Below are 23,289 nucleotides of genomic sequence, written 5' to 3' on the forward strand. Positions count from 1 at the left end.
ATATGGAAATGATACTGACCTGCAGAGATAAGAGGGTTATCATTCCGTTGTATAAGTCTCTGATCAGACCACACTTGGACTATTGTTCTCAGATTTGGTCCCCAGGATTTGAAGGGGATAAATTAACTGTGGAAAGGATACAAAGACGGATGACAAAGATGGTTTCAGGACTGTACAAGGATAGTTATGAGGATCGGCTGAGAGAATGTGGACTGCAGAGTTTGGTGGATAGAAGAAGGAGAGGTGATATGATTGAGACTTTTAAACTGTTGAGAGGTGGTTACAGGGTTGACACTGGGGAGTTCTTTCGCTTGGTTGAACAGCGGGAAGGAGTGATGACAAGAGGCCATCCCTGGAAGTTACGAAAGGAAACTGTGAGCAAGAGGGTAAGGAGTGGTTTCTTTGTGTGGAGGGTGGTTGAGCCGTGGAATGCATTGCCTGATGGAGTGGTGGGAGCGAGAACGGTCAGTGAGTTTAAAGAGTGGTATGATAGACTTTGTGTTTCTCAGGGGGGGACCTCCTCTCGATGAGTCTTGACAGACTTTATGTCTTAGGAAGGACCTCCCTCGATGAGTCTTTTGACTCCTTGGAGGCCTGAATGATAATAATAATAATAATAATATTGCAAAGGTATTTGACAGAATACTGCATGGAAAACTATTACAAAAGTTCCTACAAATGGGAATGGATTTGAAGCTGATAGATTGGATGGAGGTGGGATTTAGCTAAAAGATAGATACTAGAGATCAGTATATGGTGGAGTGGAATTTCAGAGAATGAGGGGGGACTAGTGGAGTACTTTAGGACTCTTTAGACTCTTCAATTTGTATATCAATGGTATCAGGAATGATTTAAGAGGGTGAGGGGATACAGCAGTTTGCTGATCAGTGAAAAACTGGGAAAGAAAATAGCTAATAAAGGTAATATAGATATTCTGCAGGATGGTTTAAATAAATTGGCATTGTTATTGTCAATTTAATTATGCAAAACTTAAGGCTATGCACTTTGGGTTGAAAAAAGCTACATAACTCAATTTTATGTAACTTTTTCACCTTGGGCACAACTTGCACCTCCTGGCCTGTTCAATGAACCAGAAGACTCAATTGCCATTTAAATAAATTAGTTTTGCAGCATTTGCACAATTTTGTTCCCTTTATTTCAAATACTCATTAACATAAGAAATCATTTCTAGTTCTACAAGTCCTACAAACATCACTTCTCCAATGTGACTCTTCAATACCTTCCCCAGTCCTTTCCAACTTTCCTCATGTACAAATTCTTCTTCTTCCCCACATGAGGCTGTACTTCCTGCTCTCAACCCCATCAATTCTAGTTTCCCTGTCCAAACACTTCCACTTGATCAGTGAACAGCAACCTCTCCAAAAGCTTGTCTCTCTCTCTATTCAGATGCAACCCATCTTTTGCATACAGCATTCTTCTACCATCAAACTCCAGATATCAACATATTCTAGACTTCTTTTTCTTACACATTCTTGCAATCATATCATTCATTTTCACTGCTCTTTTATTTAACTCTGCATTGTCAAAGCGAGGAAGCACACTCACTACTACCTTACCTACCCTCACACTTTTCTGTTGCACAGTCTCTAACATTGCGCTCAGATGCTTTGCCAACTGATTAATGTTGCCCCTCAACATTAAGTAGTAGTAGTGGCTGGTACTAAAATCATTAGTACTAGCCACTAGTATCATCTCCTTTGCATTCTGTTCTCTCTCTTCATTGCTAAAGTCACAGGAAAGCCCTCTTTAGACATGTTACTCTGCAAACCCTGAATCATGGAATTGCCATATATTATGCCTGTCATGGATTCATTACTACTTGTGCTAGCATCCTTCACTCTCTGTTTCCATATTCTCTCTTGCACTTTCATCCTTCTCCTTATTACACTTTCATGGCATTCTCTCGTTATCTCTCTAATGTTCTTTCATTCTCTCGTTATCTCTCTAATGTTCTTTCATTCTTTCGACTTCCCGTCACTTCCACTCTCTCCCTTGCTCTCACTATATATCAGACAGATGGATAACTGGAGCAATACTCTACTTCAGCTTAAGTCAGTGGAACTGACAGTACAACTGATTGGCTATTGAGTGCAGAGGCTTCTTTACAAGCATTAGACTCCTTCCAAAAGCCTTTTAGTGGCACTTCTAACTGAGGTTTCTGTTTAGCTAAGCAATTGTTACTTGAACTAGGAATAGCAGGTGCTCCAGATACACTCATATGATTTACTGAAGAACTACTATCATCACATGAAAAACAAACCAGTGATTTAGGAGGCTTTCCAAATGATATTATTATTACGTGACACCTCCAGGAAGTCCAAAGACTCATCAAGAGAGGTCACCTACTCTCCCACTCCATCTCCACTACTCAATCCACCAACCACAGTGAACTGCCACTACCATCCTCACCTACACCAATGCCATCTGCTACTGTGATGCATTCTATCAGAAGATATATCATCTGTTGTCATAATCTGTGATAATGGACAAATTCCAATGTTCAGTGTTCTGTAATGGTGGAAGAATTGCGATTTGTATCATCCCCAGATCATGATCCCTCCAACATTATAGAATACTGAACATTGGAAAATGATGTCTGAGTCACACCACTGTTTACATATGAGTGGGAAACTTGAGTTAACGGAGAGTCAAGTGATGAAAACTGTAATCTTCCTTCTCTTGTAATTGGTACTGACCCTCATTAATATTCTGGAGCACCTCTGTTGTGATCATGTCTATGGGTCTTATCTTCACCTTTTCCTTTATACATTTACCAATTGAGTTGTGAGGAAATGTTTTCCTAGGCTTTCCTCTTTTGTGTCTTCCTAATGGTGTCATCTCTGCACCAAGTTGTTTTTGTTGTATTCTAGTAAGAGTCAAGGTGCACCTAGGTAAGGATCCACCTGAAGATGAGAGCAAATGATGATCAGTCTAGCCCAGGTAAGTCCAGGCATGTTATTTGTACCTTGATGTTAAGAATTAACATCCCTAGATGCTAGAGACATCAAGCTTCTTTTGTTTAGAGTGAATACCAAGAAAATTAGAGCTTGAATGATCTGTTGTATACATGTGTTTCGACTGCACTGTGTTGAAGCTCTGCATTACGATTTCCATCTTTAGGGTAACATCCAAGGCTTCTGTAATATTGGTAATCTTTCTTAAATCAGATTTGAGACCATTGTGGAATTAAAAAAAAAAATTTTTCTACAAATTTCATTTTATAATTTTTAACAAATTATATATTTTATTTAATTTTTCTTATTAAATTTCTTCTATTAAAACAGTAATAAATAAACATTAATCCATTCTGTCTGCTGTGCCAATTTTTTTTTTCAGGAAATTGGTTATATTTTTAGAGGTTTCCCTCCAAACTAATATTACTTAATTAAAAAGTATTGATTACAATGGCATCACTTGATAGATTGGTGGAGTTTGAATTTATCTTCTCTCTCTCTATCTATCTATCTGTTTTATTTACAGAAAAATATGGATTAATTTGTATTAAGCATGAATGTTTTTTTTTATCTGACTCCCTAGTTACTAATAGCTAATAAATGGATTTTGTAGGATTGCTATACAGAAGAAATCTGTCAGTAGATAAAATTGAATAAATGTGTGAGGACTAGAGTTTTTTTAATCAGTAAATGACGATTCAACAGGAAAAAAAAAATAGAAGTTGGGTGTGATTAGAGAATAGTATGGTTTCTTAGTGTTAGGAAGTAGATAGCCAGAAAAATCTTCCAATAATAGGAAGTAAAAATAAACTCATGGAAATTTTATTGATCTCCAATTCAGATAAAATTGAGCCCAGTCAAGTTTTATTTGAGTTATAAACTTGCTGTACTACTTGAGATTCTTAGTCTGATATGTGATTGAAATTGCTGATATGGATTTAACAGCTTTGCACTGAGCAGTCAGTGTCTGCACATTTTTTCAGAGAGGTTTGCTGAGACTTTCATATAGAAATCTAATTCATACTGAGAAGATTATAGATACAGGAATACCTTTTTTTTAACACATGTTGCTGTTATGCAGCAACATGTATTAAAAAACACATTAAAAAACACTGGTAGCAAAAGGAAAACACATTTAACAAGTTTGACTGTGCTTCCCTAGCTACATTCATTAAGTTTGAATAAGCAATAGGAGTTTTGATATCAAATGTTTTCATATAATCTATATGTATTTGGTTCCAGTAGTTTATGTTTGAGTCTCCATAGCTCAGTCAGTATAGACGAAACCCCTTGGTCGGAAAGACCTGGGTTCGATTCCCATCAGTGACGTGAGGAACCTTTATCTGGTCTCTTTCGACGAAAGGTGAGTTAGCCAGTCTCATAAGGAGGTAGGGGGTTTTTTCACCTGGAAACTTGAGTTTTTTCATCCCCCAGAACAGGCAAACCAGCCCCATGAACACACACGGATTACAGCCATATGCTGGTCCTGAGCCCAGATAAAATTGGGGGGTTAGGGAAAGCATTGGTGAACTACCCTGTAAAAATCTCACCTGGAGTACTTTGTGGGCAATGCCTACAAAGTCACCTATGGTCGGAAACGACTGAAAGTGAAAATCAGATCAGTTTTTGTTTTTCTTCTCGTGATGAGGTAATTGGTATTTGAACACCATGTTGTAGAGATCCTGTAAAGTTTAGAATTGTACAGATACTTTGTACTGTAATAATAGGAAAGTAAATGGAAGTATCTTCAAAATACAATTGACTCTCACTATAGAAAACTTACTAGGACGAGCTGAGTAGTTAATTAGAGTGGATAGGTTGCTGTATTGAATTTTTCTAGAATAACTTTGTAATTATGAACTGTGATTGGAAATTTTTTTGGTATTTTTCATAGCAAGTGAGCATGTTATAATGATGTTTGCTGTAGTGAGAATCTGCTGTATAAAGCTAAATAAAAATACTTTTTTATTTTCATTTTAATGCTTAGTGTTGATCTGTTTTAAGGAGTCTAAGGACTCATTACAGGAAGCACTCAACTCTACTCTGCTACATACACATCTCTCCATCTCCCTACTACTTAATTCTCCACCTACACACAACGACACTACTACCATCAATGCTATCTGTTACCTCACCAACAACAACAGTATTTTTTGTCTGTAAATTGCATGAGTTCTGGTGGCCAATTTACTTGTATGCAGGCCTGAGTTTCTGGGAGGAAAAAACCCTGCTTCGTGCATATGAGATTGGCTAACTCACCTTCATTTGAAAAAGCCCATATAAAGATTCTTCTCGTCATGAAGAGAATTGAACCCAATAAAACTGAGACTGGTGAACAAAGAAATCTGAGCACTTAAATATTCCCCCCTCCTTCCCCAGTGCTATAATACAATGTTTGATGCCATTTGACTTATCCATATTCATGCCTTTTTGTTTGTTTTTTTGTTTTGTTTTTTGTTTATTTCATGTCTTCCTTAATCATTAAAAAAAAAGTGAATTACATAACTGATTGCAGCTGTCCTCTATAAGTGGTCTTGCTGTCAGAGCATATATTGTAATAATTGTGTCTGTGGTATAGAATTATTATAAATACTGCATATCTTAAATAAAATCCTAATTTTTCAAAGAAATAAAAGTACATAAGCATTTATTTATTTTTAGATCGAGGTGCACGCTATGAATTCAGACTGGCTGGTCGAAATAACCTCGGATGGGGTCAAGAAGCTTTAGCATATTTGGATACACCAGAAGGAGGTATGTTAAGTATCACTTTTTATATCAGGAATGCCTATAGAATATATCACAGTTAACAAATTTTCTAACTGTAATAAATTTTAATATATAACAACAGCTAATAAAGATTATGCTTTCTTGGAATTGTTTTCTTTAGATGTAAATTAGTTGGGGGGGATGAAATATGTATAATTTTGTTGGTTGCTGCTTAAGTCTAAGGATGTGTAGTGAAAGATGCAAATTGCATGCTGTCTACATCTTCCATTGAGTATAGGGTGAGTAATTATTATCAAAGACTTCAACCATAAATCCAAGAGTGAGTTATGAAAGACTGGAAGGAAGAAAGAAATGGAATTTTTACCATTTCTAAGAGATACTTACTTAAAAGCATGGCATATACAAAGAAACATCAGCATAGAAATGTATCTTTATGATGGAGTGCTTGGAATTTAAGAGTGTTGGATCTCATGATAACATTAGAGGAATTGTCTATAACTAATATACCATCATTGTCTGTATTTTGACTTAATGAAATGGTAGCTGACTTGAAATTATCAGTTAAGTAGGGATATAGGTTTAACTGCAGAGTAGGTCATTATTACAAACTTATGAATTGGATTGGAACACTGTCATGATTTGAGGAAACTGCATGAGATGGATGTTAGCATTGCATGGAAAATGGCCAATGCATGCTTGAGGGAAACATTACCAGACTTCATACTCAAGGTCAGGAGAATGAATCAAGTAGGAATTAAATGGATGAATTGCATCAGTGCCATTATTTAAGAGCAAGGTGATCATCAAACCCATAAACGGCACAACAAAACATAGGCAGGAGGAATGACCAGCATGGAAGAGAGGACAGAATCAAATTATGAAAAGAAATTAGTCAAGCAGACCAAAGCAAATTCCAAGATGTTGTTTCACTGCACAGCATATACAAAGAAAAGTCGGTATAGAACTATATCTTTAATAAATGAAGATGGTAGAAAGGAAAGTAAAGCATAAGAAATACTGAATTACTGTGGAAAAAGTTTGGAAAAAGGGTATCATCCAGATTTAATCCCCCTCTAGATTTAATTATTCAAACTGATACACCTAAATAGATGAACTGAAAGTAACTAGTACACTGTTAAGGATAGCACTTGTCTTAATAATTTGCTCACTTTTCTATAATAAGGTACCACTTGATTTAAATAAAGGAAATAAGTATCATGATACCACTAGACTTTCAAAGGGATTTCATAAGATACCTCTCAAATTTGAGCCTTGTTGGACAAATAGGTATCATATCCTCTCAACTGAGTATTAAGTGTACCTACTTTCCAACCAACTGGTCATGAGTTTGAATCCTGCCTTGGGCCTAGACATTTGTGTTGTCTTTAGGTGGGAGATGAATTTCATTGCCTGGTGTAAGACCACCATCCTGCTTATTGAAGTCCTGAAGTGGCTTGAAAAAGTTTCATGTTTGGGCTCTAGAGCAGGGTTTCCAGACTGTAGAAATAAATTTAAAAAATTACAAAAAACTATATATAAAAATGAAAAAAAATCCTTAACCCACCCATGGTGCAAATGCACTATGGATTTACTAATAACCCTTCATGGGTGGGAACCACATAAATAAATAAATATATATAGATATAGATAGATTCCTGCTTGATAGATTCCTGGAACTGTACTAATGCACTATAGGTTTATGACCAACCTTTCAGGGATGGAGTAGCATTCACATAAGAAAAAAATATGGTGGGTGTCTGATGATTAACTGTTGATAAAATGCAACCATAAGCAAATTTTTTAATTGACAAGTAACAGGGACTAGTTTTTGTAAAATTTTCTGAATGTTTTATGCTGCTGTTATAATGATACAATCTACAGATGGTGTGTAAAGAATATGTAAGAAAATGCTTTTGTAGCCTTTCCTTTTTCAAGTAAACATGTTCATTGAAATAAACACAACTGTAAATTATACTTTGATTAATTTTTTTTTTCTAAATTGAAACTTTTAACAAACTATTTAAATATAAATTGTCTGTTTTTTAAATCTGCTCAAAAAATTAAGTATAATTCACACTTAAACACAATTACCCATCATATTCTATTAATGAGAAGAAAATCATGAAAATTATAACAAAAAATTTATATGAAAAACAAAGTTTTTGTTGACAACCTTCTCTGAAACAAAATGTTGTCCCATCTATGAAATCACAGACTATTAACTTCATTAAGTGCTGCACCTTTGGTGAGAGTAGTGAGTATTGTTTCTTATAAGTTAGTTTTACTGGATGGAGTTTCTCCCTTCCCACTTATTTGGGAAGGGAGAAAGTCAAAAACTTTCCTGCTGTTCTTATGTAGCATCAGTGTATGTATTCAACAAACAATAATGTCTTAACTGTTTCTCAGCATTCAGTATCAACTAAACTTTCACATCATTCAGCTTGTTCAATGATTATTATTATTATTATTCTGGACCTCCATGGAGTCATAAGACTCATCATTTGGAGGCTCAACTTAGACAACACAAAGTTTGTCATACCACTCCTTAAACCTATTCACAGTCTGCACACTAACCACTCTATCAAGAAATTCCATAGTCCTGGCAATCATTTCCATGTTCCATTTAAAAAAACAATTTCTCATCCTGCTACTCACCACCTCCTTTCACAACTTCCAAGAACTGCCTCTGGCCCTTGTTCTACTACATGAAAAATATTCCCCTGTATCAATCCTGTAAATACCTCTCAACAGTTTGGCATGTCTCAATCATGTCACCTGTTTATCTTCTATCCACCAAACTTTAGTTTACATGCCTTCGATCTATCCTCATAATTAGCATTGCACAGGCATGATATCATTTTCGTTATCCTCCTCTGTACTCTCTCCTAGGTTCATTTATCCTTTTCAAATCCCACTAACCAGATCTGAGCACAGTAGATCAGATGTGGCTGATTAGGACTTTATACAATGGAATCACCTCTCTTTTATCTTTACTGGTTAATGTCCTTCTTAGTATTGCAGCATTCCTCTGAATTATCTTCACCATATGTGCCCTAAACTTCAAATTTTTATCAACAGTCACCACAAGATCCCATGTCTCGTCCACTTCCTCTAGTATAGATCCACCAACAGAGGATGCAGCACCTATCTGTCAATCCCAAATTTCAAGACCTTACTTTTAGTTGCATGAAACTGACATTCCTATTCCTTTGTTTATCTGTCCAGCTCATTTAAATCATCTTGAAGGGCCACCACATTAGCACTACCACTAATAACCCTTCCAGGCTTCACATCATCTGCAAATAACAGTATAACTCCATGCAGAACAGTAATAATATCATTGACATAAAGATTAAAAAGCAAAGGTCCAAGCTGATCCTGTGGGACCCCATTTATAGCCTTCCTCTTCCTTGATATAACTTACACACACACAATCTCTGATATCTATCAGACAGCCAATTTCTAATGCGGTTCACTAATATGTCTTTATTATAAAAGGCAAGCAAATTATGGACTGTAAAAAAAAGTAAAACAAGAGTGCCCTTCAACAATCCATGCTAACTTTCACAGACATTGATTTCATCTGTCCAATTTTGTATATGATTTCTTACTAATTTCACTGAAATATTAACAACCACAGAAGAAATACAAAATGATCTATGTGGGTGATCTGAAAGGTTCTTAGCCTCAACCATAAATGGCAACACTATCGGCAAGATTTTTTTTTTCTAAGTTGGTACATCTGTCATAAGCATCTGTGTGAAATTGCAAATCATTCTATCAAGTAGTTTTTTTTATACAGCTGTCGGAAGCCAAAGTGTTGTCTTTATCCCTTGAAATGGATAAAATTGAGTATCGTATGGTTATAAAATTCTTTGTAAAAGAAGGTTTAACGCCAAAAGAAATTCATTCGAAGATCATAAAAGTTTAAGGGTACTCTTCTCCTTTGTTTTCAACAATTAAGAAATGGGCTGCCGAGTTTAAACGCATTCGTACCAGCTTTGAAGATGATCCACATGAAGAACAACCAAAAAAGTGTAATAACACCAGAAATCATTGATCAAGTGCACGATATAGTATTGGATGACCAGCAAGTCAAAGTGCGTGAAATTGTCGAGACTGTAGGCATTTCGAAAGAACGTGTAGGATACATTTTGCATGAAGAATTGCATATGAAAAAGCTTTGCACAAGATGGGTGCCATGCAGATCAAAAACGCACTCATATGAAAATTTCTGAACAATGCTTGAAGAATTTTAACAAGAATAAAGCTGATTTTGTGCATCGATTTATTACTATAGATGAGACTTGGATTCACCAGTACACATCAGAATTCAAACAGCAGTCAAAACAGTGGACAGAAGCCAGTTGTTCAGCGCCAAAGAAGACAAGGTTATGGCATTGGTGTTTTGGGATGCTAAAGGCATTTTAGTATCTCAAAATGTTGTTTATTAATTATCTTGAAAAGGGTAAAACAATAACCGGGGAATATTATTCCAATCTTTTAACCAGACTAGATGAAAAAATTCATGATAAAAGACGGTTTGCAGAAGAAAAAAATCATCTTTCATCAGGACAATGCACCTGCTCACAAAGGTGTTTTGGCAATGGGAAAATTATGGGATCTGCACTATGAATTGTTGGAATATTTACCCTATTCTCCAGATTTGGCTCCTTTTGATTTCTATCTCTTCCCAAAACTAAAAATCTTCCTCACTGGGCAGCATTTTTTCGAATCAAGAGGTGATTGCAGCTGTAGAGGGGTATTTTGCAGATCTTACTGAGAACCACTACAGGGATGGGTTAATGGTGCTGGAGCATCGCTGGAATAAATGTATTAGTCTTAAGAGAGATTATGTTGAAAAATAAAAATAATTTTGAAATTATAAATTCGTTTTTTCATTATTAGAATGAGAACTTTTCAGACTACCCATGTATATAATGCCAGCATTCTACCTCCGACCTTGTGCAGTAGCACTATCTTACCCTCTTTCCACTCACTCAGAACTTTCCCAGTAGCTAGGCTTTCATTGAACAGCTATGTCAATGAATCATCAGTTCCTTAGCACTTTCTCTCAAAACATGCAATGAAACCCAAAAGCTTAGGAACACCATGGGACTGAGATAGTTGCCAAGGGCACCAGTGAGAAGATATTTTACCAATTATTATTATTATTCAGGCCTCCATGGAGTCAAAAGACTCATCGCGGGAGGTCCTTCCTAAGAAACACAAAGTCTATCAAGACTCATCGAGGGGAGGTCCCTCCCTGAGAAACACAAAGTCCACTCCTTAAACTCATCACATTAAAAAAAACTTGTAGCTATAAATTTTTCAAGGATGCTAACAACCAAGCTCCACTTCTGGTGAAATTCCATCTAGTTCCATGCTGCCTTATTGACTTCCATAGTGCTTAGTATTTGAAATACATTCTCCTCATGCATCGCTGAGCCTTCAATCCTTCCATTGCCTCTAGGAATAAAACCTGCTTTTTTAGGATAAAATGTTCCAATAAACCAAACATTAAATCTACATTGTCATCTGCACTGGTCAATTTACCCTGATAGGGTCATTCTTCCACAATCATTTCTCCTTCCACTGCCCACATAATGGAAGAATTCTTTAGGATTTTCTTTAGACTGAAGAATAATTAATGCTGCCGTATATTCCATTTTTATCTTCCTTACTATACTAGTCACTTTCCTGGGGCTGAGTCATATTGCTCATGCAACTACTCTCCATCCATTTCTCTCTCTATGCATTTTTCTACAACCTCTTTTTCATACACAGTTCATGTTTGATTTCATTAGTCATCCACTTTACACAAAATTGTTTTATTTTTTTTCACTTGAGGAATGCTATTTGTCATTGCTGTTTATAAATATTTCTTCACTGGCCCCATGCACTGGTGATATCTGTGGTCTTGTAATTCTTCCATCCATGGAACTTCCGCTCATCATCATTAAATTACTGCCATGTACCCTCAAGGGGTGTACAGGATATAATAGTACTACTCGAAAAATTTACATCATTACTGACTTCCTATTTACAATTTTCCTCCAAATCACTCTATTACCTGTCAAGACTCCAACATTATCATATCTTATATTTCTATCTTCTAAGGCATTTTTTGCTGTGTCAATCCACCTATATCTTGGTCTTTTTCCTACCATCCTGGCAGAGAACACTTGTTTTGCTTATCTTTCTTCTCCCATTCTGTTTAAGTGACCATACCACCTGAGATTAGCTCTGCTAATGCATTCCTAAATGCTGACAATGTCAAGATTAGTCTCTGACTCCCTAGAGGTCTCTCTTAATAATAATATCCTTCTTTTTAATATGATATTGCCATTGATACCATCTGTTCATGCCTCTAATCTTTCTCAGGACTCTCATATCTGCGGTCTGTAGTCTCTTTGGTCAAATGTTTTACTTCTAACCCAGCTCTCAGATCCATAAGTTAAAATTGGTTTGAACACTGTCTTGTCATCATCATCAAATTCCTGCCATATACTCTCAAGGGGTGTACAGGATATGATAGTACTACATGAAAAATTTAAATCATTACTAACTTCCTATCTATAATTTTCCTCCAAATCAGTCTGTTACTTGTCAAGACTCCAACATTATCAGATCTTATATTTCTATCAACCCATCTATATCTTGGTCTTCCTCTGGGTTGGTTTTCTGCCAACCTGCCAGAGAACACTTGTTTGGCTAATCTTTCCTCGCCCATTCTGTTTAAGTGACCATACCACCTGAGATTAGCTCTGCTAACACAATCCTGGATGCTGACAATGTCAAGTTCTTTCCTTATATCCTCGTTTTTAATGTGAAATTGCCATTGATGCCATCTGTTCATGCCTCTAATCTTTCTCAGGACTCTCATATCTGCGGTCTCTAGTCTTTGGTTAAGTGTTTTACTTCTGACCCAGCTCTCAGATTCATAAGTTAAAACTGGTTTGAACACTGTCTTGTATACAGCTAATTTAGTGTTCTGATTAATTTCTCTCTTATTCCATATGAATTTATTCAGTTGACTTCCTACCATACCAGCTTTGTTGATTCTGTTGTCTATTTCCATATTTAATTTACCATCTTCACTAAAAATCGTGCCTAAGTAGCTGAAATGTTTTACTTGTTCCACGGGTTCTCCATTCACAATGCAGTTGACATTTTCAACAATTCTGCCTATTTTCATTGTCTTTGTCTTTTTATTGCTGACCTTCATACCATATCTATTACAACAGTTATTCAATTTAGTCAGGGAATCTTGCAGACTCGTAGTGGATTTATTGATAAGTATCACATCGTTTGCATAAAGCAAAGACCTGACATTAACATCTCCAATTTTAATATCATGTTTAATACCACTTTCCTTCATAATGTGATCCATATAGATAATGAATAACAGAGGGGATAATGTACATCCTTGTCTCACACCAGATTTATCATTAAACCACCTTCCTGTATTTCCTTCAATTCTAAATGCTGACTTACATCTCAAATAAAGACTAAGTATTGCTTGATATAATGCCTCATTGACACCATATAACTGTAGCATTTTGAAAAGCTTCTCTCACTTGGCATCTTGTCAAGTGCCTTTTCCAGAACTACAAAACTTAAATACAGACCTTTCTTATATTCCCATGATTTCTTAACTATCTGTCGTAAAGTGAAAATCTGATCCTGACAGCCTCTATTTAGCCTGAATCCAGCTTGTTCTTCATCAAGCTTTTCTTCCATAATTCTTCTCAACTGTTTCTCAAGTATACTTGCATAAATCTTACCAGGAACACTCAGTAGGGAAATACCTCTGTAATTCTCACATTCAGTTTTATTTCTCTTTTTATATATGGGTACTATGGGAGAAGAGGCAGTTAAAATTTTAACAGCTTTATGTCAGCAAATTTGGATCACAACTACATGGCCTAGGGAATGGAAAAAAATCAGTTTATATACCTTTAATGAAGAAGGCGATGCAAGCAAGTGCGAAAATTACAGAACTATAGCATTGATTCCTCATGCAAGTAAAGTCTTACTTAAGATCATTCATGAAGAGAGAAATGCCCGATGAACAGGCAGGATTTTGAAAAGGCAGAGGAACAAGGGATCAAATTGCCAATGTGTGAGATGGATAATAAATAGAAAGAGCACAGGAATATCACAAGAACGCTTACCTTGACTATAGCAAGGCTTTTGACTCTGTTGATCATGTGAAACTGTGGAAATGTGTTAAGAACAATGGAAGTCCCAGAGCATTTCATTATCCTTCTGAGGAATCTTTATTATGAACAAGAAGCTACTGTCCTAACAGATCTTGGAGAAACTGAGTATTTCACAATAGGTAAATGGGTGCGACAAGGATATATGTTATCTCCATGCCTGTTTAACTTGTACAGCGAATACATTTTAAGAATGGCAGGGCTGGAGGAGTCTTCAGTTGGAATTAAAATTGGTGAAAAAATATTAATAATTTGAGGTATGCAGATGATACCAACTTGCTAGCAGAATGCAAAGAAGATTTGAAGGAACTTGTTATGAAAGTTAAAGAAGAAAATGCTAAATATGGTGGTCTTAAACTTAAACTCAAAAAGACAAAAGTTATGGCAACATGTGAACTTAATGATTTTGAAGTAGACGGGGAGAAAATGGAAGCAGTTAACAGTTTTGTGTTCCTAGGATCCCGAATTGATAAAAATGGTTATTGTACCGAAGTTAGAAGAAGATTATTACTTGGAAAAAAAGCAATGACAAATTTAAGCAAGATCTTTAAAGATAAAGATATTAGCCTCACAACAAAAATCACAATCGTGAAAGCAGTGGTATTCCCTGTGGTGCTGTAGATGTGAAAGTTGCACCCTAAGAAAGAGTGAAAAAAAGAAGATAGATGCATTTGAATTATGGGTTTGGAGACACTTACTAAGAATACCATGGACTGCAAAGCAAACCAATAAATCAGTAATAGACAGAATAATGCCATATTGCTCCCTTGAAGCTATGATAATCAAGCAAAAATTGTCATACTTTGAACATATTATGCGAGCAAATGACAGTCTGGAGAAGATGATGCTTGCTAAAGTTGATGGAAGCAGGAGAAGAGGAAGACCAAGAATTAGATGGGTGGATGGAGTTAAAGAAGCAACTGGAATGCACTTGGAAGTTCTGAAAGACATGGTCTAGGACAGATCGGAATGAACAGTGTATGTTCGTGGAGTCGCCAGGAGAAGGAAACGACTTGATGGATCATAACACAGACACACACTATGAGAGCTCTACTCCAATCATCGGGAATTTGTTCCTCTCTCCAGGCCTTCTGAACTATGCAGTGCAGCCACTGTATGACTTTTATACTACCACTTTTCTTCAGCATTTCTGGTCGAAATTCATCTACTCCTTTTGCCTTTCCACATTTCAAGCCTTTGATGGCTTCAAGTATGGATATGTATTCCTGACTGTATGCCTGTTGAGTGTTTTTTATCACTATGCTATCACTGCTTGTTTCATTTAGCAATTTTTCAAAGTAATTACTCCATACTTCAAGGATATCTTTTTCTCCCGTTTTCATGTCACCTTTATCATCTCTAACTCCTTTTACAGCACTCTTTCCTCCATTTCTAAGCTTCTTCAACAACCTCCAGAATATTTTGCCACCTTCTTGATATTTATTTTCTATATTCTTGGCAATGTCCTCCGATGACTTTTGTTTAGCTTGTTTTACAGTGTTTAGTTTTCTTACATTTGTCTCTAAGAGCACAAGCTGACTTATTTGCCAGGTACTTTTGATATGCTTTCTTCTTTTCCTTCACTGCCTCTTTAAGTTCCTGTGTCCACCATGGAGTTCTGATTTTTCTATCCTTGAAGTCAACCTCACCGCATGCCTCTCTGGCTGAATCAATCAGATTTTTCTTCATGGCTTGCCAAATCTCCAAAGTTTGGTTTGTGTTCTCAAAATCTTTCATTTTTTTCTTCAATAATCTTTGTGTATTTTAGCCTACAGTTCACATCTGAGAGCTTCTCAACTTTTATTCGCTTTAAAACTTTTTTACATGTTCTTTTCAATATGAAATTCAATTTTATCCTGCTCAAGACTAAATAGTGATCACTTCCAATTTCAAATCCTCTGTACACTCTGGTGTCCTGCACCAGGGAGAAAACATCACTATCAACAATAACATAGTCAATGAGACTTTTCTTATTTCTTGCCTCTTCTCTCCATGTGAATTGGTTCACATTTTTATGTTGGAACATGGTGTTAGTAATACCCAGTCCATGTCCTGAGCAGAAATCCAACAAATATTTGCCATTATTATTAGCTTTGCTCTTTTCTCTAAATTTTCCCAATATATTTTTGTATGTCTGACAATCATTTCCTACTCTGCTATTTAGATCCCCAACAAGACCAACTTTTCCTTTTTCATTGTGTCAGTTGCTTTCTCTAAAGCCTCAAAAATTCCTACACTTCTACCTTAGTAGAACCTTCTGTGGGACCATAGGCACAAATAAGTCTCATTGTCCAGTTCCCCATTCTTATATTTGCCCACATCACTCTACTTGAGACTGCCTACTATTCAAGAAGATTAGCCTCATATTTAGTATTTATTTTGTATTTATTGCTCAGAAAGATCTCACCATTTTTTGTCTTTTTTGTTTCAGTCAACCTATTATGTTGATCTGGTACTTATCTAATTCCTCAGCTAGCTCTATTTCTTTGCCATTCAGGCTTCTTATGTTGATAGTACCGATCTTTAACTCTGGTGATGTTGAGTTGGGGTGCGTTTTCAGATTTGTTCCAGTAGCTGACTTTTCGCTGTTTACTCTGGTTCCCTGGCAAAAACAACAGGGACCTTGTTTAACCGGACGATGCCCCAGCGGCATGTAATTTTGTCATGTTGTACCATCATTTTGTATTTTGGTTTAAGTCAATAAGAATACAATTTGGTCACTAAATCCCAAATTGCCAGTGTCCTCGGCCATTGATACCAAACAGGTTGATACCATGTAGATACCAAACAGGGTGCACCATGAGAAGGTCAAGATTGGACATTAGGTCAGAAGCCTTGGTCGGTTCTCCACATTCCTTTAAAGCTATATAGAGGGCTCCCCTTAGTTATACAGCTTTGTCCCTTAAGTACCCCCTTCCCCAAGCTTTCTGAGATTATTATAGTTGCTTGCTATGTGAAAAAATAAGTTGGTTGCACATTTCTGTTTAATATTTATTTTATGATGTGACATTTTGAGGATTTAGTTCTTTATTCCCAAGTATCTTTATCATTCTATTAGGCAGTAATAATCCTGTACCTCTGAAAATCATCATAGTTAAGCAGATTAGCAAGTTAAATTTGCTTTAACATGTACTAAAATAAAATTCACAGTAATGTGAATGTCATAGTAACCGGTATCATGTTAAGTGGACATCCACTTATTTATATAACAGAAATCTATTACATAAATTGGAGTAAATGAAAATGGAGATGAAGTTGGTAATATAATAGGGTGGCTTAGACATACAGACTGACAAGAAGCAAGAAAAGGGAATGATATCAATCATTCCCAGTATCACCCGCATGCAGAAAAAAATTCTTAGTATATGACACTATGGGAACGAACAGTAGGTCACCTCTGTAAGTTGGTTATGAGCATGGTTGGCAAGCATATGATTAGTATTTTTGATCATAGTGAACAAATAGAATGGGTTACCAGAGTTGTAATTAATTAATATATGGAAAGGTATAATAGCTGTTATGCAAATAATAGTGTTTTGAAATGTTTGAAGCAGTCTATGATGAGATCAAAGCCAATAAGATAAAATATATAGTTAGTTGCTACTATCGACCATGGGTTCTGGGGATGATCTTAAAGATATGCATCAGCAAATCAGTACAATGAGTGCAGGTCGAGTGATTATTATGGGAGTCTTCAACTATCAAGATATAGATTGAAAGGAAGAAAGGTCACATGACATGAGGGAAATAGAATTTAAACTCCTGCTGAAAGATAATTACTTGAGGCAGCATGTGATGGATGGGATTCAGGGTGCCAAGAGTGTTGGATCTGGTCATAGGATCAGATGAGCTATCCATAACCAATGTGGCCACATTGCCTCCAATTGGGGAAAGTGACCATGCAGACTTTTCTTGGGAGATTGTAAAACATGGAAGAGATATATTATTATTATTATTATTATTATTATTATTATTACGGGCAACTCCAACGAGTCGACAGACTCATCAAGGGAGGCCCTAACATCATGTCAAGAACAACTGTTCGTCTTTCACACAGTATCTATCATACCTCGCCTTAAACTCATTCACGGTCATAGCACCCACAACAGACTCTGGCAGCTTATTCCACTCATTTACCACTCTCCAAGTAAAGAACGTAGCTCTAACACCCCTGTTAACCACATTTTTGCCCAGCTTCCATGTGTGGCCCCTATTCCTCCCACCACCAGCCCTTTCTCAAAAATATCTTCTGGATTAATCTTATAGAAATCCTTAAGTAATTTGAATGTCTCAATCATACACACCTTTTCCGCCTATCAACCAATTTTTGCAACCCACAAATCTTCAACCTGTTCTTATAAGGTTCATTCCACAGACCTGCCACCATCTTGGTTACTCGTCTCTAGATCCTTTCCACCTCCTCCCCATCAAGAAGAAACCCTGGTGCCCATATCTGGGCACAGTAGCCAGATGGGGTCTTGTCAGGGCTCGATATAGAAGAACAATAACTTGTTTGTCTCTGCTCGTTAAAGTATTTCTCAGTAACCAAGTGATTTGATGAGCTGTTTTAGCCACTTTTGCAATGTGCCCCCTAAACTTCAACTCCATATCCACCAACACTCCCAAATCCCTGGCCTCATCAATCTCCTGGAGTACGGTTCCACCAATGTGATATACTGCTGCTAATCTTTTCACTCCAAAATGCATAACCTTACACTTTGTCACATTAAATTGACATCCATTTTCCTTAGCCCAGTCTTCCAAACTATCCAATCATCCTGCAAAATTTTGACATCCTGTGCACTCGCAATTGTTCTACCCAACTTTGCATCATCAGCAAACAAGTGAACACTTCCTCTCAGATTCTTTCCTATGTCGTTAATGAACAAATTGAAAAGTAGTGGTCCAAGAACAGAACCCTGCAGCACACCACTAGTCACAAGCTGTCTTTTGGACTCCACTCCTGAATAAACCACTCTCTGGAATCTCTCCATCAACCACCCTCCTATCCATCTCACCAACCCTATATCCATCCCCATTTGCTCCAGTTTACTGATTAGAGTTCCATGTGGTATCCTATCAAAGGCCTTGGCAAGGTCCAGTAGAATCACTGAAAACGCATTACCCTTATCCAGTTCAGTCGTTACTGTGTTATAAAACGTGAGCAAATTACTGAGGCATGATCTACCCCTCACAAAACCATGTTGTCCCCCATACAATATTTCATTTTCATCTATCCAGTCCTGTATTCTTCTCTTAACTAGTTTCTCCAATACCTTGACAATGATTCCTGATATGCTAATCGGTCGGTAATTTACAACAGCAGTCTTGGAACCTCCTTTTTGCACTGGAACTATTTTCCCCTCTTTCCACCCCCTCCCTCGGGACTAACCCAGACCCGAGACTCAGATTAAACAGAATGGTCAAGGGTACTGACAATTCTTTAGCCGCTTCACGTACGTCACGAGCTGGTATACCATCCAATCCCACAGATGTATTGACATTGAGGTTTTGTAATAGACTTCTCACCTCCACCTCATTCACCACAATTCCCGTATAATTAGTTCATTCATTTCTGCAATGTCACCACCTGGATGATATACTCTTGCAAAGTGCTCGCTCAGTAATTCAACTATATCAACTGATTCAGTTACCTCCCTACCATCGGCGTTCTTTAAAATCATTCTGCCATATACATTTTTTCTTCTACATGCAACATATCGAAAAAACTGTTTAGGATTGTCTTTAACCTGCATGGCCAATGCTCTTTTGTAATCCTTTTTTTTTTGCTTTTCTTACCACACTCGTTACCCTTCTGGCCTGGGCTTTATACTTTTCATGTGTCTACCGTCACCTTTCTCCTTAAATTCCCTTCATAGTTGTTTCTTTTTTTGCAGTCAAGCTTAATGGTGTTATTCATTCATTTAACTCCTACTTGATTTATTATTCGGACTCTAGGTATACAGTCAGCCATTGCTTCATGCAAACACCTCTTAACCACCTGCCATGCACTGTCAACTTCTAGCCCTTGCAGTTTTACATGCCATGGCACTGTACCAATCAATCTCCTAAGCTTGTCATACTTACCAGCCTGATAATTCCACATGTACCCTGTCTTAATTGTAAATTCCACACTTTTAGCCACCTCCCAAGTCAAGACCCTATGATCGCTCTCACCAATTGGTGGCAACGTGGTCATATTCGTTACAGCCAAATTCTCAGATGCTGTTACTAGGTCAAGCACTCTCTGAACCCTAGTATTTTCCATTACATGCTGTCGCAGATAGTTATCCCTTAATAACCGCATAAAATCCAATTCCTTCCTCCCATGTGTCCTCTCCTCCTTCCAATCAATGTTAGCATAGTTGAAATCTCCCATAATAATTACCCTCCTTCCACTCATTTCTTCTATTTGCTTATGCATACTATCTCCACCATCTATTCCATCATCTGGTCTATAGCAGCACCCAACTGTATATTTTGTTCTTCTAGTTTCAATCTCACACCAAATAGTCACAGATGTGCTCCTATCTCTATCTTGCAGTTCCACTTCTATTCTCCTTGGCTGTAGCTCATCCGCTATCAACAATAACACACCTCCCCCCATTTTATTCTCCCTGTCTCTCCTGAACACACCATACCCCTCACATTCAATCCCACTAGTTGTGTCATCTTCTGTCAGCCATGTTTCACTAATGCCTATAACCTGTGGTCTGGAAGTGCCAACCAAGGCCAAAAATTCTTCCTTCTTGTTCCTAATACTTCTGGCATTTGTATACATGAACTGAAGAAGCCGATTTGTCCCATCCCTATTTTGATGCCTTATACTAACTATCCCATTCTGATTTGTGGTCTTTCCTACTCGCTTGGGCATATTACACACATTCACACACTCAACTGTCTCCCTAAAATCTGCATATCTAATTCCACCCCCTTAATAACTCTAGTTTCTCTGGTTCTGTACATTCACTTCCACCACATTTGACAACACCTTTTCATGTCTACGCACACCAAATCCATTCAAATGTAATCCATCCATTTTATATAAATCCTTTCGCCCATCAGGTGATTATGACAAGCTTAGCAGGAAGCTTGAAGGTATAATACTCTGTAAGGGAAGGATGATAGTAACGCATGGGAGATAGTTAAGAAGCATCTAGAGGAAGCAGTATTAAATTGTATACCTAAGGTCAGGAGGGTTAATCAGGTAGAAGTCAGATGGATGAGTAATATCATTAAGCATGAGCTTTAGAAAAAGAAAATGTTGTGAAGTGTGTATAAGGATATAGGTGACTGACAAGCTTATGAACAGTACAAGTGTCAGACAAGAAAGGCATGGTTAGGAAGACAAAATAAGATTTTGAGATGGAACTAGCTGAGGAGGCTAAAATAAATACCAAAGAGTACTTTTGTTATGTGGCAAGTAATAGGAAGAATAATCTTAATTATTATTATTATTATTACTTGATTGTATTATTATTATTACTTGATACCTCCCTCAATGAGTCTTTGGAGACTCATCGAGGGAGGGCACCTACTCTACAACTCTGTCTTCACCACTCAATCAACAAACTGCAACAAACTGCAACTGCACAATGCCATCTATCTCCCACCATTACTAGTATTTCCACAGACAATTATAAACATCCATGGCCGCTGCGGGATTCGAACTCACAGCCTTTTGGCTGGAGAGCAGATACACTAACGAGTCCGGCCTAATGGATGCTGATGGCGATAAGGTGACAGAAGCAGATAAAATAGTTGAGTAGTTGAGTTACTGAGTTACCACTTTGCAAGGATATATCATCCAAGTGAGATAACTACTGTGACATATGTGACAGTAGTTAGTAGTAGTTCCAAGGGAGTGGAAAGAGTTGTAGAAAATTTGCATAAGGAATTTTCTAACTTTATTCTATAACTTGCAGTAGCAAGTTATAGAAAAATCAGTATCTCAGGAGTGGTGGTAAAAGTACTGGAAAAAGAGAATTCAAGAATGGGTGGAATAGAATATGATGTGGGTGATGATGATAATTTATGGTTTTAATAGTACAAGGATGGCAAAGGTCATATAGTGCCATATCAAAGGTTATTTTAGCAGTACCCAAGATTAGATAATCACAAACAACCATGCCAGCAGTGGGATTTGAACCTGCAACCTGTTGTTGGGAAGCTTGTATGCTAACCACCCAGCCTTGTATGCCCCCACATAGAGCCCGCCAACCAGGTGGGCTCTATGTGGGGCAGCATGACTATGTGAAGAGTTGGTCATGCATGCCTTAGTAATTTGCTAACTTTTTATAATAGAGTGACATTTGAAGTGGTTAAAGGAAATGGCTACACAATCATACTGCTGGATTTTGCAAAGGCATTTGACAGAATACTACATGGAACTCTGTTATGCAAATTAAAACAAATTGGGATGGATATCACACTGGTTCAGTTGTTTGCTAATGATACAAAATTGAGTAGAGTAATAGTTAATCAAAGCAATGTGGAGAGCTTGCAGGATGATTTAAATACCCTCTCACTGGGAAAAAAATAATGGATGTCAATTTAATGTGGAAAAGTGTAAAGTATGCATTGTGAGATAAATCGATTACAAGCCACATTGATGGAACTATACTCCAGGAAATAGAAGAAGCTAGGTGTTTAAAGGGTAGTGGTAAACATGGAGTTGAAGTTTAGAAAGCTCATAAGATTACTTGGCTGTTTGAAAATATACTAACAAGTAGTGATAAGGAAGTTGTTATTTCCCTTTATAAGGCTTTGACATGTTCATATCTGGATTACCATGCTCAGGTGTGGTCTCCTTGGTTTTTGAGGAGATAAGGAAGCATTGGAAAGGGTTAAGAGGCCAGTGACTAAGATGGTGAGTGGAATGTGTCCTATGAGGATAGATTTAGGGTGTATAGATTGCAGAAGTTGGTTGATAAGCGAGAAAGAGGTGATATGATAGAAACACTTAAGTTACTTAAAGGGTTTTATAGGATTGATGCAGGGGAAATGTTTCAGCACTTGACTAGAGAACGGGTTACCCGAGTCAATTGCGAGTGCTTTGTATGTTAATGGATTCAAGGAGATGCACGATAATTTGTGTGGATAGTTTGAGTCTCCTACAATGAGCCTTCGGACTCTATGGAGGTGCCTTTATAATAATAACAATAATATTAATAATAAAGTCCATTATATGTAACTATATATTATTTGCTATTTCTATAATTTTATTATTATTATATCAAGAGAATTCTATAGATTCACTAGACTCTTTGCAAGAAGTCTTATGCAACTAATAACATATCTGCCTTAAAACTAATTAACAACATCTGGCAATGCATTTTATTATCCATAACTCTCTCCTTAAA

At 36.9% G+C, this 23,289-nt stretch overlaps 1 protein-coding gene across 4 annotated transcripts in view; it reads left to right on the forward strand.

The window, feature by feature from the left end:
- LOC150092284 (tyrosine-protein phosphatase Lar-like) overlaps positions 1–23,289 on the forward strand; it is a 1,042,795-nt gene that overhangs the window by 717,080 nt on the left and 302,426 nt on the right. For all 4 annotated transcript variants that reach the window (XM_090415047.1, XM_090415048.1, XM_090415049.1 and 1 more), the window contains exon 16: positions 5,637–5,729. In XM_090415047.1, coding sequence (XP_090271173.1) covers positions 5,637–5,729 — 93 coding nt within the window. The remainder of the gene's footprint in view (positions 1–5,636; positions 5,730–23,289) is intronic.

Source organism: Typopeltis vanoorti, chromosome 26 (genome assembly GCF_054136105.1).
Source record: "Typopeltis vanoorti isolate ZY-2024b chromosome 26, IOZ_Tvanoo_1.0, whole genome shotgun sequence".
NCBI classification, from domain to species: Eukaryota; Metazoa; Arthropoda; class Arachnida; order Uropygi; family Thelyphonidae; genus Typopeltis; species Typopeltis vanoorti.